Source organism: Mytilus trossulus, chromosome 6, assembly GCF_036588685.1.
Source record: "Mytilus trossulus isolate FHL-02 chromosome 6, PNRI_Mtr1.1.1.hap1, whole genome shotgun sequence".
Lineage (NCBI taxonomy): Eukaryota > Metazoa > Mollusca > Bivalvia > Mytilida > Mytilidae > Mytilus > Mytilus trossulus.
This window is the reverse complement of record NC_086378.1, coordinates 37,084,444-37,101,164: the sequence shown is the minus strand read 5'-3', so window position 1 is coordinate 37,101,164 and position 16,721 is coordinate 37,084,444. Positions and strand designations below refer to the sequence as shown.

The window sequence follows — 16,721 nt, the reverse complement described above, 5'->3', positions numbered from 1 at the left end:
TTATAAAAATAAGCTAGAAATGGTACAGAGGCGTGCGGCCCGATATGTATGTAACAATTACCACAACACCAGTAGTGTTACATCCATGTTAAACGAACTACAATGGCCCTCACTCTGTGAGCGCCGCCTCAAAACCAGACTTATCATGTTCTACAAGGTCATCCATGGACTCATTGCAATCCCATCACTAGTCCTCATACCATCAGATACTAGAACAAGAAAATTACATACTCAAACGTTTAGGCAAATATCCACCTCTAAAGACAGCTACAAATGGTCATTCTTTCCGCAAACAATCATTCAATGGAACTTGTTGCCACAAGTTGTGGTAGCAAGTCAAACCATTGAAATTTACAGAGATCAGTTGACACCAACTGTTCTCCACAACATAATTTAATTCTATAAATAACAATGTACATATTTTTTAATCAATTGTTGTTTTCTTTCATGTAAATATCACCAAGTATTCTAATAAGTTAAAGATAAATTTTTGTTCATATTTTTTAATCATATACTCCGCGCATGCAACAGTTCGTAATCTTCAATAATAATGAAGCTGTAACTGTATATCAGAAGAAGAAGAAGAAGAAGAAGATCGTTGTATTATGCTAACGATCATTATGACGACAGATGGCGCTCGGTTTCTTCTACGGTGTATAATCCTCCTGTAAGTAGGAGCACCGGCATATGGAATATATACCAATGTAATTTAAATCAATTATGTAAAGCACATTTATATAAAAGAAAACAAATAGATAAATACATTGTTTGTTTTATATAGCATGTATATCAGGGTCTCGCTTTTATTAAGAGTTTACTGTACTGGTCACCAAACCTGGGATGGGATCCTGTATTTAGATATCATAGATGTGTCGGTGGAACGGGCTTCCTTATCAACTTCGCAAATATATTACTGTCACTTGGCAGGAAATTTAAACTTAATATTTAACCGGGTCAAAATAAGACTAAATACATGAAATATATTAAAGACGGTGCTGGAAAATTTATACTAATAGTGTTCTGGGCAGCAAATTTTGAACTAAATGTATCATGAATGGGAGAAATGGTTTGACACTCAGTATTCCTTAATATTATAATCTCAATATAAAAATTTCATAAAAGAATGCAATTCTCTAATAATGTTTTAATACAAGAAGCAAATAGACGAACAATCTTTATTTGGCTCCTGAGTAGTGAAGATAAAAGACGTCACAGCTTATTATATCATATTTGAACTTTGAAAAGACAAACTGATTTTTTTTAAATGAGTTACTTAATTAATGTATACTATATATTAAAACTGTATTGAATATGCACTATTTTGTAATAAAATCTAAAGGAACCAGACAACTAAACGAGGACCTAAATTGGACTACCAATATTTCCAAAAATGCAACGTAGTCAAGAAGTCAAAATTAACGCTAGGATTCCTGATAAGAAAGTTTTTCAGTGCTATAGAGCAAGACAATTAAAAAAAAAAGCTCGTCCAAAATAGGACAATCAATTTCTGCCAAGTGCCCGATTGAACAATTATCAGTCAAGAAACGTATTGAAAAAAATTGCATATCAAGAACTTCAAAAAGTGTTTTGAGATATCAACGAGCAAAATACAACAATATTCCAACTTATTTTTCGTAAAAACAGTATTCGAGTGGAAACACCTTGAAGAAACTGTAGTGCGCAAACTGCGAGCATTGACAGTCTTTCAAAAACTGCTCTCGTGAATCGTCAATCTATCGTCTGTCCCTCTGGATAGTTTGTTAATGACCATGATCGTAAAACTATGAAACTGTTTATTTTTTACTACATGCGTCACCTACTTAAAATTGACAATGGAAATGGGAAATGTGTCAAAGGGACAACAACCAGACCTGGGATCATGGTTGACTGCTGGACAGAAGAGCCAGGCGGAATACAGCATGGTTTGTCAATTGAGTTAGGATTTTATTGTTACGAATTCATTGCAAATGATTTTTTTATTTTACATGACATGCACATTTAAAATCTTTTAGCTTTATTGATTAACATCGTAAATCATTTCGGTTAATTAACGATCCGATCAACAAAATATAAGATTTGGTAAGTTGCCGGGTATAAGGAGGTGTGTCACCGGGTGGGGATCATATCGGGAATACTAGGCGTTAATAAGCAGCTGTTGCGATAGAGGGACTCGTGAATATTTTGATCTTTTTGGTTGTAAATTTTTATAGAACGGGAATCTGGTAGCGGTAATTTTTAAGCTTCTTGACCAGAAAAAATTCAGTAGGCATGTGTATCAATATATATATATGTCAGCCCTTTCCCCTCCTGTCAGAATAAAATGAACCGATAATAGCATTTTAGGATTAACAGATACGTTTATTACTAGAACCTGGGTTTTCCAGTAATGATGTAGCCTTTTATAGCCGAATATTTGGTATTATGTTTTCTCATTGTTGAAGGCCTATGTTGCCTATACTTGCTTACATCGACTTTATTTGAACTTCGCATTGGTGGATAGTTGTCTCATTGTCAATCATACGGTTTATTACCACATCTCCTTATTGTATTTACCTGAATAATCCAGTCGTTATATTCCACGGACCAATGACTATTTCAATTACCTTGCAATTAGGAGAGATCGATTACGTCGAGGGACTTGACTAGTCGGGATGTATTTTTATAGTTTCCGTTCTCGAACGAAAGTCCACGTCAGTAAATAAAATAAAACTGGGGTCCTGTTAACATTCAATTTTTGTTTTGCTTTCTTTTAGACGCATTTGCTGTAATTGATTGATTAAAATTACTTAGGTATATATATTCCATACGGAGGTGCTCCTACTTTCAGGAGGCTTATACACCGAAGAAGAAACCGAGCGCCGTCTGTCGTCATAATGATCGTTAGCATAATACAACGATGACATTTCACACATTGACAAATCACGCATTGACATTTAACGAATCGACAAGTTACAAAACATCAATATACAAATTGACAATTTACGGATCGACAAGTTTCAAAACATCAATACACAAATTGACAATTTACAAATCGGCAATTTTGAGTTACAAAACATCATATTTATACAAGTTGACTATTTACAAATCGACATTTAACGAATCGACAAGTTACAAGACAGCAATATACAAATTGACAAATCACACAGTTACAAGTTACAAATTGACAAGTTACGAAGTAAGAATTTTGACCCCGTTGGCTTTCCATAGTTTTGAAGTGAAGGGATTAGAATGTGCGGTAAAAATACAACCTCCTCCCCCTTTGAATAAAGGAAACAAACGATGGGAAACTGCGTAATCATATTTATTTCATATTTTCTGTATAAATATCCACTTTTCCTATATCCAGAGTCACCAAGTTGACTAGGTTAACCATATCGCTAATATCTGTTATACCTATAACGTCTGGTTGACCTTTGAACTTTGCAGTATCGTCCATCATCATATGGCTCAGAATCTGAACAATGGACTTGTTTTTCGTTGGTTTTTGGACAGGTAGACGGCAGATTGCAGCCAATTGGTCGAGTCCTATCAAAGGACGACGGTTGATCTAACGACATGAAAAATATAAATCATACCGTTGACAAACAGGAAATATAATAATGCAGTATGTGCAGTAATGAGTTAATTTTATTTCGATATGGCTTATGCTTTTAAAAAAAAGGATTTGAGTAAAACAGTATTTAAAATCAAAGTTACATAATACTTCACATTTAATCTCACGAAAATGGACATAATTTATATATTCGAATTTTACTATAAAATCACGATCGGATAACTTCGACAAAAACCACAAAATTTAGATAGCAGCCAAAGTTTGGACCAACAGTAGATGAATGAAGTGCATTTTGTCGATTATACGTTATAGATTCGTTATATCTATATGAGGGGAAAAAAACTTACACAGAGAACATTTTATTAAGTTAATTATATACATTTTACATGCATTGGTTCAATGTTTTTTTTAGCATTTCAATCACCAGAGATTCGTTTCATTAGCTTTAAGGGAGTGTACTGGTGCTAAGTCCAGCTATAAAATAGACAACAATGGGGACGAGAGAATCAACTGAAAATCAAATTGAGTGAGATAAAGCGCTTTCTCAGGGTACGTAACGCTTAATGTGCATGCATATAAAACCACTCAAATCAAAATAGTTGGAAAGCCAAATCAAATACGAAGTTGAATAGCATTAAAACTGAAAATTACAAAAAAGTTGTGCCAAAAAAAGCTTAGGCAATCTATACCTAGGGGAGAAAAAAAATAGAGTTTTAAATAATTCAACATTTTTTAAACATTACACACCGAAAATTCTAAAAATGTTGAGCCAAATAAGGCTAATGTAATATGAACCTAAGGGTATAAATACAGCAATTCATTCAAAATAATTCACGAAAGACGCTAACATCACGGATCATTCGCTGAAGACATGTACTCGGGTAAATTTAAGACTGGACACATGTCTTTTCCTGACGACTTATCTTTAACTCAGAAAAAGACTGTTCACTGAATAATGTGCAAGTTCACAAATTATTACATTCTTATCCTTTATTTCGTATTTGTAATATTTTATAATCCATCCTACGGAGTTCCCATTTGCAGTAGATCACATATGGAATTTCTATAAAAAGCTTTTGCTATATTTTTTTTTTACGAGCATACAAAGCATTTGATTTAACTCTTTCATTCCGACCTTGACGTGGTGTGTTTATGAATTTCTTATAGCGTAACGAACCTAAATTCATGCTAAACTGGAAACAATTAATGTCGCATAGAACGCCTCGGCACTAAAAAAAAATAAATTGTAACATTGATGTGAAAAAAAGAAAGAAAAGTGCAATTTCTTAAGCTAGAAACGCTTCAGTATTATTTTGAAATAGTTACTTTAAAACCAGTTCCAATGACTATCCCAAAATAAAAATATACCAACAGCAAAAAGTAAGATAACAAAAATACCGAACTGCAAATGATAATTATAGACAGTCATTGCAAGAAAAAAGTATTTGCATGTATGCATTAAAATGAATATATGATACTTACTTTGAGCTGTTAGGAAAAGAAATATTGATTATTTAATGAAATTGACACATGCATCCATAAAAAGGTTAGAGGACATAAAGTCCTATAATCAGTAATTAATTGTTAAACATGATAGATGGTTGGTGGCTTAAATACAAACGTATAATACTGATGTGTATTAAAACACGTACATCACTATAAGATGGCAAGAAGTTTGAAGTGTGTCCTGTTAATTAATAATGTACACAATACATGTAGCAAAGGTATGGTCATTATTTTAATGGTACAACGCAATCAAACATATCTTTATCTGAATTATTTTATGTTACCAAATTGGAAGAGCTCACACACATATTTAACACCGCCACATTCTTTATGCGCCTGCTCCAAGTCAGGAGCCAGTAATTCAGTGGTTGTCGTTCGTTTATGTCTGTCATATTTGTTTTTCGTAAATTGTTTTGTTATAAATTAGGCTGTTAGTTTTCTCAATTGAATTGTTTCATATTTTTCATGTCAGGGCATTTAATAGCCGGTATGGGTTTTCTCATTGTTGAAGCCCGTATGGTTGCCTATTATTGTTTACATCACATCAACTTCCTATGAACTTTGGTGGATAGTTGTCTCACTAGCAATTATACCTCATTTCCTTGTTTTAAACAAGCCTGTATGCTTTGTGAAGGCCGTTATTGGATGTGGCGCTGGAAATGTTTCATTGAGAAATCATTCTGTTTGGTGGACAAATTGATGGCAAAAAAATCATGGAACGTGTAACTAATTCTTACAATGACACTTAAATTCTCAATCTCATTAGAACGGAAAAAATACACAATCACTTATATAGCCTTCAACTATAAAATTCATGTGTAAGGGCTTTGTTTCGTTAGGAATTATCCTGCAATCTAACATTGACCCTCAAATGTTCAGAGATTCATGAACTCCTGTCAGTATCTGATGTTCTGAAATAAACGACTTGACACGGAATATAAAGAGAACAATGCAATGAATAATAGATGTAAACGGCGTTTTGAATACTGTGGATTCGTTTATTTTCTTCGGTACTAATTTTCGTGGTTTTCGGAAAACTTGCATATTCGTGGATATTTGATTTTTTGGTTTTGGCAAAGTCTGCATACATTCCTTAGAAAATTTATAATTTGTTGAATATTTAAATTCGTTCTTCACCTGTTCCCACGAAAACCACAAAAATTAATATCCAACGAATATCAATGAATTCACATTAGTACCGCTCCCTCATATTTGAAGACGGGTATCTGTATCCGTGTTATGTATTCGCTACTGAACATTTTATTGTCATTTTCGTTTGTATTACTTAAATGAACATTTCGACAAACTTGATAACTGCTCCCGTATCCCGTACGGTACCAGTTGTTATCAGGATATGAAATTCAGAGAATAGAGAGAACAAATATCACGATTTCTTACCTGAAGCATAAAATGGCCCAGCAAATTTTGACCCATCACACAGCTCGCAAAAAGATAAAGTGTCGCTTTCTGCAAAATCAAGTTTCATTTTGATTAATTAGCAGATGACTTTTAAAGCATTTCATTTTAGAGAGATAAATAAATAATTGTTTGTTTACTATTAGGATTTTTGTCTTCTTCAGTATTATATTTCCTGAAAAATCTGTCTTCACTGATCTTGTTGATATGGGTCCCCACTCCCAAATACTCTAATCATTAAGTTTTGAGGTAGAACCGTTATAATAGCTTTTTTTGTTATTAATTCACATTTAATGAATACTAACAATTCCAAAGTACTCTCCTTTTTGTTATGTATGTATTTTTGAGTATGTTAGAGCGATATTTACTGATGTTATTTAATTTTCTGGAAATATTCTGAATAATAGTTAATGTTTCACTTGACAGAATATTGAAAAATTAAACAAGTCATCATTATATAAAGGTGTGGTTGTATTTTGAATTACATATTTTTTTTGCCATAAGATCATCAACAAAGTTTTGCAGTGTGAAAATAATTCGGTATTGAAATCACCTAATGATAAGAACACGTTTTGAAAAGTTTTTTGAATATTACGTGTTATATTTAAAATAGCATTTACCTTTGCTGACAAAGAAGTACCAGTCGGTATCCGATATTGTCAAAAACTTGAGGCAGTAGTAGACATTTCCTTGTTTTCTGTCAAACAAAAGTATTGATAAGTGTTATGCTGCATCAAATTCAGTATATCGGAATGTTTCATTATATAATTCTATCTGTATATATCTTTTGTTATGCACGCATCCCGATGCAATATATGCATTGCCATCTTTGTCGCTAAAACATTACGTCATAATGCCTTATACATTTTATAAAAGGAAACATCTCTAATATTCAAATTTGCAAAATGTTTAAGACTATTTTCATGAGGCATATCAAAGATACATTTTTTTCTCGATAAATCTGATGGGACATCTGTATGGTTGTGCGACGTTCGATCGAAATGAGTACGTAACACCCGAAGCTAAGCCTCGTACGGTTAGTGCGACTCTTTCAAAGGGGGATGGGTTATCAAAGGTACAAGAATTATAATTAAGTACACCAGACGCGCGTTTCGTCTACAAAAACTCATCAGTGGCGCTCATCTCAAAAAATGTATAAAGCCAAACAAGTACAAATTTTAAGAGCATTGAGGATCCAAAATTCCAAAAAGGCTGTGCCAAATAGGGCTAAGGCAATCTATGCCTGGGTTATGAAAATCCTTAGTTTTTTTCGAAAAATTCAAAGTTTTGTAAACAGGAAATTTATAAAAATGACCACTTTATTGATATTCATGTCAACACAGAAGTGTTGACTACTTGGCTGGTGATATCCTCGGGTACAAAACGTCCACCAGCAGTGGTATCGACCCAGTGGTGTAAATAGTTATTTAAGGTACCAGGATTATAATTTAGTTCGCTCGTATGTTAACTGTTGACATTGAAGAGAAAATGTATGCAATAACCAAGCATACCTGCATTTTTCATTGACAGTTCAACTTTTCCGCCTTCACCAGGAGAATCATCGGTTCACAGTTCACATGATTTATTGATTCGGTTAATTTGCCATCGTCTGAATTTTTATAAAATATTTGCCACTTGAATTTAGCAACCAGTAATCAGTCAATCACATCAAAAGAATAAGAGATGTCCAAAGTATTCATGGGAAGCCCAAAATAGGTTTAGGTTTAGAATTCCCTAGCTTTTAAAAGATTTGTGTGTAGAAAATCTTGCCGAAGAAACGCTAGATATTCGTTGATTTAACAGTGTGAACTCTTACGTGTCGGATATGGAGGCAATTGAATCAAATATTTTACACTTTGAAGTTATTTTGTACGAGGGCCAATAAACGTACGCAAAAAGGGAAAGAAATTGAAAGATGATCACATTGACTTTCCATCTTGTAAATATCCTCATATCTATAGCAACATAAACCGAGCAACCATTTTTGACGCCAAAGTAAATTTAATTCAGAGTTATGTAGTAAAGTTATGTATGGTGTAGATAAGTCACAGGTACCAACAATGACACAGGTATACTGCTTCCAAGACTTCAAAGTGAAATCTAATTGGTTCCTTAAAATATGATTCATACAACATCAATCGTAAACCCTAGGCAGATTCCGCTTTCCTCTCTGCCGTTTACTGTCGAAGTTTATTTTCTCTCAATAATTTAGGAAACTATTTTTTTATCATTTACAATATTATTCACTATTGAAGTAAATGAACGAAAACCAAATTTTATTATATCATGTATGATTACCATTAAAAGGCAAAAGAGGTAAAATAGATATTATGCAAGTAAACAACTTTTTGTGCAATATTAATCAATAATTAAAACTTTATTTAAATCAAATAAGGATAAAAGCATTGGCTACTTCAAATACATTCTGTATCTATCAATAATTCTTAAGGTCTGAAAAGCCCAGATATTTAACTGTAAATTGTGTGCTGACAAGTTTTATATGAAATGATTACTTGTAATTTGATTGGATGGCTAACGGAATGTGGAAATATATCAGGACTATGGCACATTCAAAAGTATGTTTTCTTGGATTGATTTACTCAAATTTTCACTTTTGTTGCAATTGCAATTGGTTTTCTGGGTCGATGCCACTGCTGGTGGACGTTTCGTCCCCGAGGGTATCACCAGCCCAGTAGTCAACACTTCGGTGTTGACATGAATATCAATAAAGTGGTCATTCTTATAAATTTCCTGTTTACACAACTTTGAATTTACCGAAAAACTAAGGATTTTCTTATCCCATGCATAGATTACTTTAGCCGTATTTGGCAAAACTTTTTGGAATTTTGGATCCTCAATGCTCTTCAACTTTGTACGTGTTTGGCTTTATAAATATTTTGATATGAGCGTGACTGATGAGTCTTATGATGACGAAACGCGCGTCTGGCGTACTAAATTATAATCCTGGTACCTTTGATAACTATTATAAGTAATTTGACTTTTACCGTCATACTTATGTCATTATTAAAATGATATGCACTAACATGAGTATGTTTAGAACAATATAAATACGGAGTGAAGAATATTCATCCCAAATGCAGTTTTGAAAGTATCAAACAAAGACAATACCATTTGGAATACTATAAATTATTAACTATGATTCAAAACAAACATTTCGCTTCGGTGTTGTTCACATTCTATGTACAATATTAGGAATATGACAGTTGTTATCCATTTGTTTGATGTGTTTGAGCTTTTGATTTTGCCATTTGATTAGGGACTTTCCGTTTTGAATGTTCCTCGGCGTTAGGTATTTTTTTTATTCTACTTTTTCCCACCGCAAAGTTTGCATAATAATAATAATAATAAAAAAAAAATTCATGCCCTCTGCGTGAATATTCAAAGCATTTTTTGGACGAATTCTGGTAAATATCTCGATTTTAACATCTCAAATAAAGATATCCTTCGATTTATTTATTATAGTTGTTATTGACCTTCGATATCTGCAATCATCCTTAGATCGGTTGCTTGTGACTTAATTAGTCGAGCCTTTTTCAACTGATTCCTATAGTTAGTTATCATGATGTGCTGTTATACAACGATCACAGGTTAAGGGACGTTTGAGCACAAGCAAACACGTGTGAACCCCACCACATTATGTATGTGTCTGTTCGAAGGCAGAAGCCTGTAGTCATTATTGAATTTTGTTTAGTGTTTTATACATAAATCAGGTTGTGTTGTTGCTTTTTTATAGTTTACTTTACGGTATGGGTTTTGCTCAATGTTAAACGTCGTTCGGTGACAAATATTTTCTTACATCTACGTAACATTTTTGTCTCTGGTGGATAGTTGTCTCATTGCCAATCATATCATATTAGTAACTTATTTTATACATTGAGAGTTGGTTTTCTTTTTAAATTAAATTGCGTAATAGGGGGGTTGGCCATCATGTGGCCATGCTATATAGATAGCGATCAATGTTTATATATTTAACAGTGATTTGTTTTTAATGGCTGTCAAGACTGACATTTACTCTTCATTTTCTGTTATATGCAATCATACCTTAACAGAAAGAAAGGCCCATGTCTCATGATGCATTCAGAGGTTGCTGTCTGATCTCCTATTGGTCTAGAAATGTTTGTGATAAAACCACTGGATGGATTGTTGAGAATCCAAATACCATCCAACTCAAACAGAAGTGGTATATTTTCTCTCCATGCACACGGATATAAGCATCGTGGTAGCTTATCTGTGAAGAAAAATAACACCTGTTATTAGTATAGAAGGATATCAGGTTGATGACAATACAACATGAATTGCAATGTAGAAATGGCGAATATGTGGGGCAAGTCAGTTGTTGGATTTGGTTGGAGTTGGCAGAGAGGGAGTAAACAGGCAGGTAGAAAGAATTTAAGGATGATAGGTTTGCACGAATTGAGATTATTACATAGGTTGGTTCATACGTTTGAAAGAATTAATGATGTTTGCTGCTCTAGATAGTTTTTGATTCCTGGACGGATATTCGGAATCCCCTAGTTTTATCGATGTAGTGTCAAAAAAAATTTGCCCGCTAACAGTACTTTTCCTTTCATAATTGGATTACATATAGTTTTAATAACCATTTTTGAAAATCTTGTAAAACCTTTTTTTTTTTATAGTTTTTAAAAGAACAAAGGTACCAATGTTAAATGCATGAAAAATTTAGAGAAAATTGTTTTCCGCAAAATTTTTAAATGTTCATATCTCAAAACCAAGGACACGGACCTGTCATTTTATTTGACTTTTTCAGTTATATCATTTACATACTATCAATTTGTAAGTTTTTGGAAACAGAGGAGTGAACATCCTTTAAAAGAGAAAGGATATGAAAGAGAGACGAAAGATAACAGAGGTACAGTCAAACTCATAAATCGAAAATAAAATGAGAACGCCATGGCTTAAAATGAAAAATACAACAGACAAACAATAGTACACACGACACAACATAGAAAACTAAAATATAGGCAACACGAACCCCACCAAAAACTAGTGGTGATCTCAGGTGCTCAGGAAGGGTAAGCAGATCCTGCTCCACATGTGGCACCCGTGGTGTTGCTTATGTAATAACAAATCCGGTAAATAGTATTATTCAGTAGGTCACATTCATGAAAGGGAAAGGGATTGTAGTTACGACGTAAGGAAAATATCCCATATCATTTGTAAAACGGTTATTCCATAACGGTCAACCAACTCGTGATGGCGTCCTTAGGGACTCTTAACCATAAATGAGAACCAAAACTCAAATTAAAAAAATCTGCGCTTGTCTGGATTTGCCCTACCTGGAACTCTCAAACCAAATAAAAAACGGTTAGATATGACATCAGACGACCACTGTTGCAGAAATCTACTTTGTTCCAACCCATCTATGACATTGAAAGGAAACGTGAACTTGTGAATTATCTTTAGTTGTGTTATAACACTGTATAGCAAGGGTCTAAAATTACAAACTTACACAATTTGTTACATCTTTGTATGTACATGAAAGTACCTTGTATGAACATTTGTGACGTTATAAAATTTCAGATGTTCTACTGTTTGGATAATTTGGCATTCTTAAAAGAACATACTTAATGCTTTTGCAAATAAACGTGAAATGATTTAAACCATTATATTTTTTTGCTTGTGATGTTTGTGTTATCCATCACATCGGATCAAATTACTAACCTTAAAATTTTAAGTACTGTTTCTTAGTCCACTAATCGGGAATACAACAAGGTAAGGTTGGTAGAGATCTCATAAAGATTAGACCAAGCCATATTAATTTCCATAACCTACCTGCATACTGGGTAAGAACAACACCGGCCGTGACCATCATAATTAAAGGAAGTTTGAAACCCATCATAACTGGTTGGCTGAAAATAGAGCATAATGGAAGGTTGTAATCGTATAATCATAAGTGCCAGGCTTAACAACAAATGTTTTACCGTCATTAAAAATAATACAGTATATTTCAATGAACAACAACTTGGATGTATGACCTGGTTTTTAGGTGAGGTTTATGTTTTTTAGTCTTTAGTTTTCTTTGTTTTGTTTTGTATTCTGTTGTTTGCCTTTTGGTCTTTTTCTTTTTTCGCCATGGCGGTGTCATATTTTCGACTTAATGAGTTTGCAGATACTTTTGATATCGTTCGCCTCTCTTATATATTAAATATAATATCGTGAATATTCAAAACATTTTCATAATTTAGATTCTCATTTTATTAATCTTTTTGTTGGTAAATTGGATAAAGAAATGGGTAAATTTGTCTTTCTCAATTATTAGAATACTTTAAATGCTGCTATCTGTTTGGCAACAGACTTTGAGTCTGTTAATATGTCAATTGACAATGTTAAAAGTCAAGTTAAGGAAAGTGAAGAAAATTATTACGTTATATGTTTAAAAGCCGATTTGATAAAATTGTTAAATTTATAAAGAAATTAGTGAACAAGAAATCCAAGAATAAAATATGTTTTAAATGTTCCATATTTGGGCATATCAGAGCTAATTGTCCAAATAAGGGTTGCAAGCCTGAACATTCAGTAGTTGTTTTAATTGTTCCATATTTGGGCATATCAGAGCTAATTGTCCAAATAAGGTTTGCAAGAATGTAAAGTCAGTGGTTGTTTGTCAACCAAAAAAATCCAGTTTCTTCTTTCAAAGTTTAATTCGGTCTGATTTGAAAAGCTATTTTTCTCATAACTTGATTACCAGCTTGGATTCATTTTCTTGTTTGAAGAATAAGCCAGTTGGAGTTGGATATACTATGTTTTATGCGTTTTAATTTTTATATTTAGTTTCGTCAATTATTTTAATAGTTTAACTTTTTTAGTATACTTGCATTTAAAAGTTTGAATTGAATTTGTTGTTTCTAGAGGTCTCGTTATTGAGCCGACAGTGTATCATTGCCATTTCTCAATGCATTGTTTTAGGGAAATTTGTTTATTATTTCACCCGATCGACAATGTCTGGTGATATATAGCTTTTCCTCTGTTTCTTTTTCCTTATCATTATTATGAATCTTATGTCACCCCAAACGGATTTTTTTTTTATGTCACCCCAAATAGTTATTATCATTCACACTTTTTGTCCAGATTAGTTCTCGGAATTGAATGAACCAATTTTGATTGAACTATGACATAATGTTAAGCACCAAGTATTGTGCACCTGACTTTGGAATTTCTAAAATGGCTGCCATTGTCATAGAAACAGCAAATATGTGGGAAAAAAATGGAAAATTTTACGATGAAACTTTATGAATATTTTCTGGGTCATGTGTAGATGTGCTATTCATCTTTGGAATTTCCAAAATGGCCGCCATTACCATGAAAACTGGGGAAAAGTTTACCATTGAACCGTATGGGGAAAACTTTAAAGTTGCATTTTCTTACTCAAATCCAGTATAACTTCAATGCTATATTGCACGTCATGTGAGATTGTGGTATCTGTCTTGTGAACTGATCAACCGTAAAATTTACAAGATGTGACAAATATTTAAGTTACCGGTATTGATTAACTGTATCAGCATATAATCAATAAATAAAAAGTCATTCAGGTATATAAGATGTCTACACAAACATTATCAGGCAAACAAAAAAATACAAAACTGTGTGTTTACGGTACCACTACCTACACTCATTTTTGATAGCTTACCCTTATTTTTTATCACTGAAAATAGGGCAACTATATTTTGAACTGCATATTCTGTATTGTTCCTTTAAGATAGAAATAGCGATTTTCTGTTTGTTGAACCGCTAGCTTTATGCAGAATAGTGCCAACACGTATTATGTAAAACAGTAAAAACCATTCTGACCAATAAAAAAACAAAGGAGTAGGTTACGTAAGACCCCTTTTTGGCCCCAAAATATAGCAGTTTTACAAAATTGTGAAAATGTAATCTTTAAGCTATATTTTGGAAAGTACAATGCTTCTGCTACATAAATATGAGCTGTTTTTGACAATACAATGCACAAATATCGCGTTCTAGCATCATTAAGTCATGCTAAATTACTGAAATCTTCAAAATTTTAGCATTTTGGTTAATTTTTAGACGGTTTCCGTCTAAAATGAAAGTGGCCGCATTCGTGTTCATTCATAATACTGAAATGTAAGTTGTATTTGATGATAATACAAACATATATAAAGGTTGAGGATGAACACGGATGCGGCCACTTTCATTTTTGACAAAAACCATCTGAAAAGTGACGTTTTATGGCATATTTGATAGATTTTTCATATATAGCGTTTTTAATGACTAAATCAGTTGAAATCTTTCACGTAAACTAATCGAATCAATTGAAATAGCCACGTAAGTGTTTAAAAAGTGTCCAAAAACTTTTGTTAGATGAACCTGAAATTTGAGGCCAAAATCGGCCCTTACCGGACCTACTCCTTTGAAAAATGGCTGCTGAACAGAAGAAATGTAGGTTAATGCAATACCAGATCCGATACCGGATCTGAATGAGTTCTAAATAAAGCTTTCTATTTCCTTTTATGGGTTTGCCGATCAAATTTTTTTTAATTTGCCCCTACCAACCCTATTATGGGTATACCGCCTACATTACTGCCAAAACGAAATAAAAAACCCAACAAAAACTAAATGAAAGTTTAGCGGCAAGACCGTTTCTGCGCTTAACTATGAAGTTAACACTTATATGGGGATGTTTATGTTCTTGATTACTCAAAATGATCTTGCACAGTCGGTTGACGTATATAAATATATAACATGTATAAACAACATCATCATAAATTTTAGAAATGGACGGGATGTTCATCTTTTTGCTTATCCAGCATATTTTTTGTTTCTATTACTGAAGAATCCCTATAAGAACTTACCTATTGTATTAAATATGAATTACTACTAATCACATTGAATGGTACATATTTTACCTCACCAGATGCAAATTAAAATAACTCTCTTCGTGATCCTCTGGGCCATATATGAAAAAAACCTAATAGAAGCGTTAGTTGTAGAACTGATATAATCGAAACGTACTGAAAATATTACCAAACCAGGAATAACAGCACAAGTTGGAAGAAATATTTCTTAATTTCAAATGAATCGTGGTACTCAGCTACTGGACTTGTTATACCCTCGGAGACTAACAGTCTGCAAATAGCATTGTCAATTCAATGGTAGTAATCAAATCGAACTGTCTAAACAAAATTTACCACACCAAATGCATATTTCGACAATCGTTGTCTCTTCGGCGTTGCAAACAGAAAAAAAGATTGAAAACCAAAACGTAATAGTGATATATATCGAAAAGAACCAAACGTACAATAATAAACTGACAAGAAATCAGAGCTGTGCATTAGAAAGATACTTTTCAATCTTAAACCGTTACTAAGGACAAAATATCAATGAAAAATTACAAAATAGGCTTCAAATTGCCCAAAATTGATATAAAAGATGACAACAATCACCTCATATCTAAGTTATTATCAAGTACCTTTAGTCTACAAACACGTCTTTGGCTATCGTCTCCTAGAAATCAGCTATATGAATATATACTAAAAAATTAAATTTTATACATTTGCTGAGTAGCAATTGTACTTTATTTTTTCTCCACCTTGTCACACAAGCTGGTACTCATCTATAAAAAGCCTACGTGGAAGTGATCACTATATTTATGTAAATGAAATTAATTACACATGCATTTGGTAAAAACAATAAATCGCATAAACATGCATATTGCCCTTGATTTATTTCTTAATATTTTATTAACTGTAATCAATTTGTATAAAGCAGTTAACTTAACAATTCACAGATTTGAAAAATCACTACAAAACCATAACATACATTTGTTATGTTTAGTTCTTTAAAAGTGTAATTTTTCATGTAGATTTTTCTATATCTTTTGATCCTACTCCTGCTAAGTAAATTTGTTAATTTGATAACAGACTTGAAAGGGCAATGGCAGACACATACAGTAATCAGTTTCTTTCAGTGTTGTATTTAACCCTATACGAAAAGGTCCAAACAACGCTTATAATCAATGACGTCATTTTTGTCCAATGAAGAAAAAAAGTATGAAAAAGTGCGGAAATTGTGATTGCAAAACTATTTTCTATTTACCGGAGTCTTGAAACTGTCTATACAACTTTTTTTAAGAAAAAAAATATTGAGATAAAACAATTGGTTTTAAACGTTGTTCGTATGGAAATTGATCCACATGGTAACTGTTATTTTATTTTATATGTACTATAACTTCTTACGTAGATCAGTG

General features: G+C 32.8%; 1 protein-coding gene across 1 annotated transcript; it reads right to left on the bottom strand.

Annotated features, from left to right (window-relative positions):
* Nucleotides 1-6,443: 6,443 nt before the first annotated feature.
* Nucleotides 6,444-16,004, bottom strand: LOC134722695 (uncharacterized). Its single transcript, XM_063586317.1, has 5 exons — nucleotides 15,945-16,004; nucleotides 12,290-12,366; nucleotides 10,538-10,724; nucleotides 7,096-7,172; nucleotides 6,444-6,526 (listed from the first exon to the last, which is right to left on the bottom strand). Exons 2-5 carry the CDS (start codon nucleotides 12,354-12,356, stop codon nucleotides 6,444-6,446), a joined length of 414 nt encoding a protein of 137 aa, XP_063442387.1. The 5' UTR covers nucleotides 12,357-12,366; nucleotides 15,945-16,004.
* Between the last annotated feature and the right edge of the window lie 717 nt (nucleotides 16,005-16,721).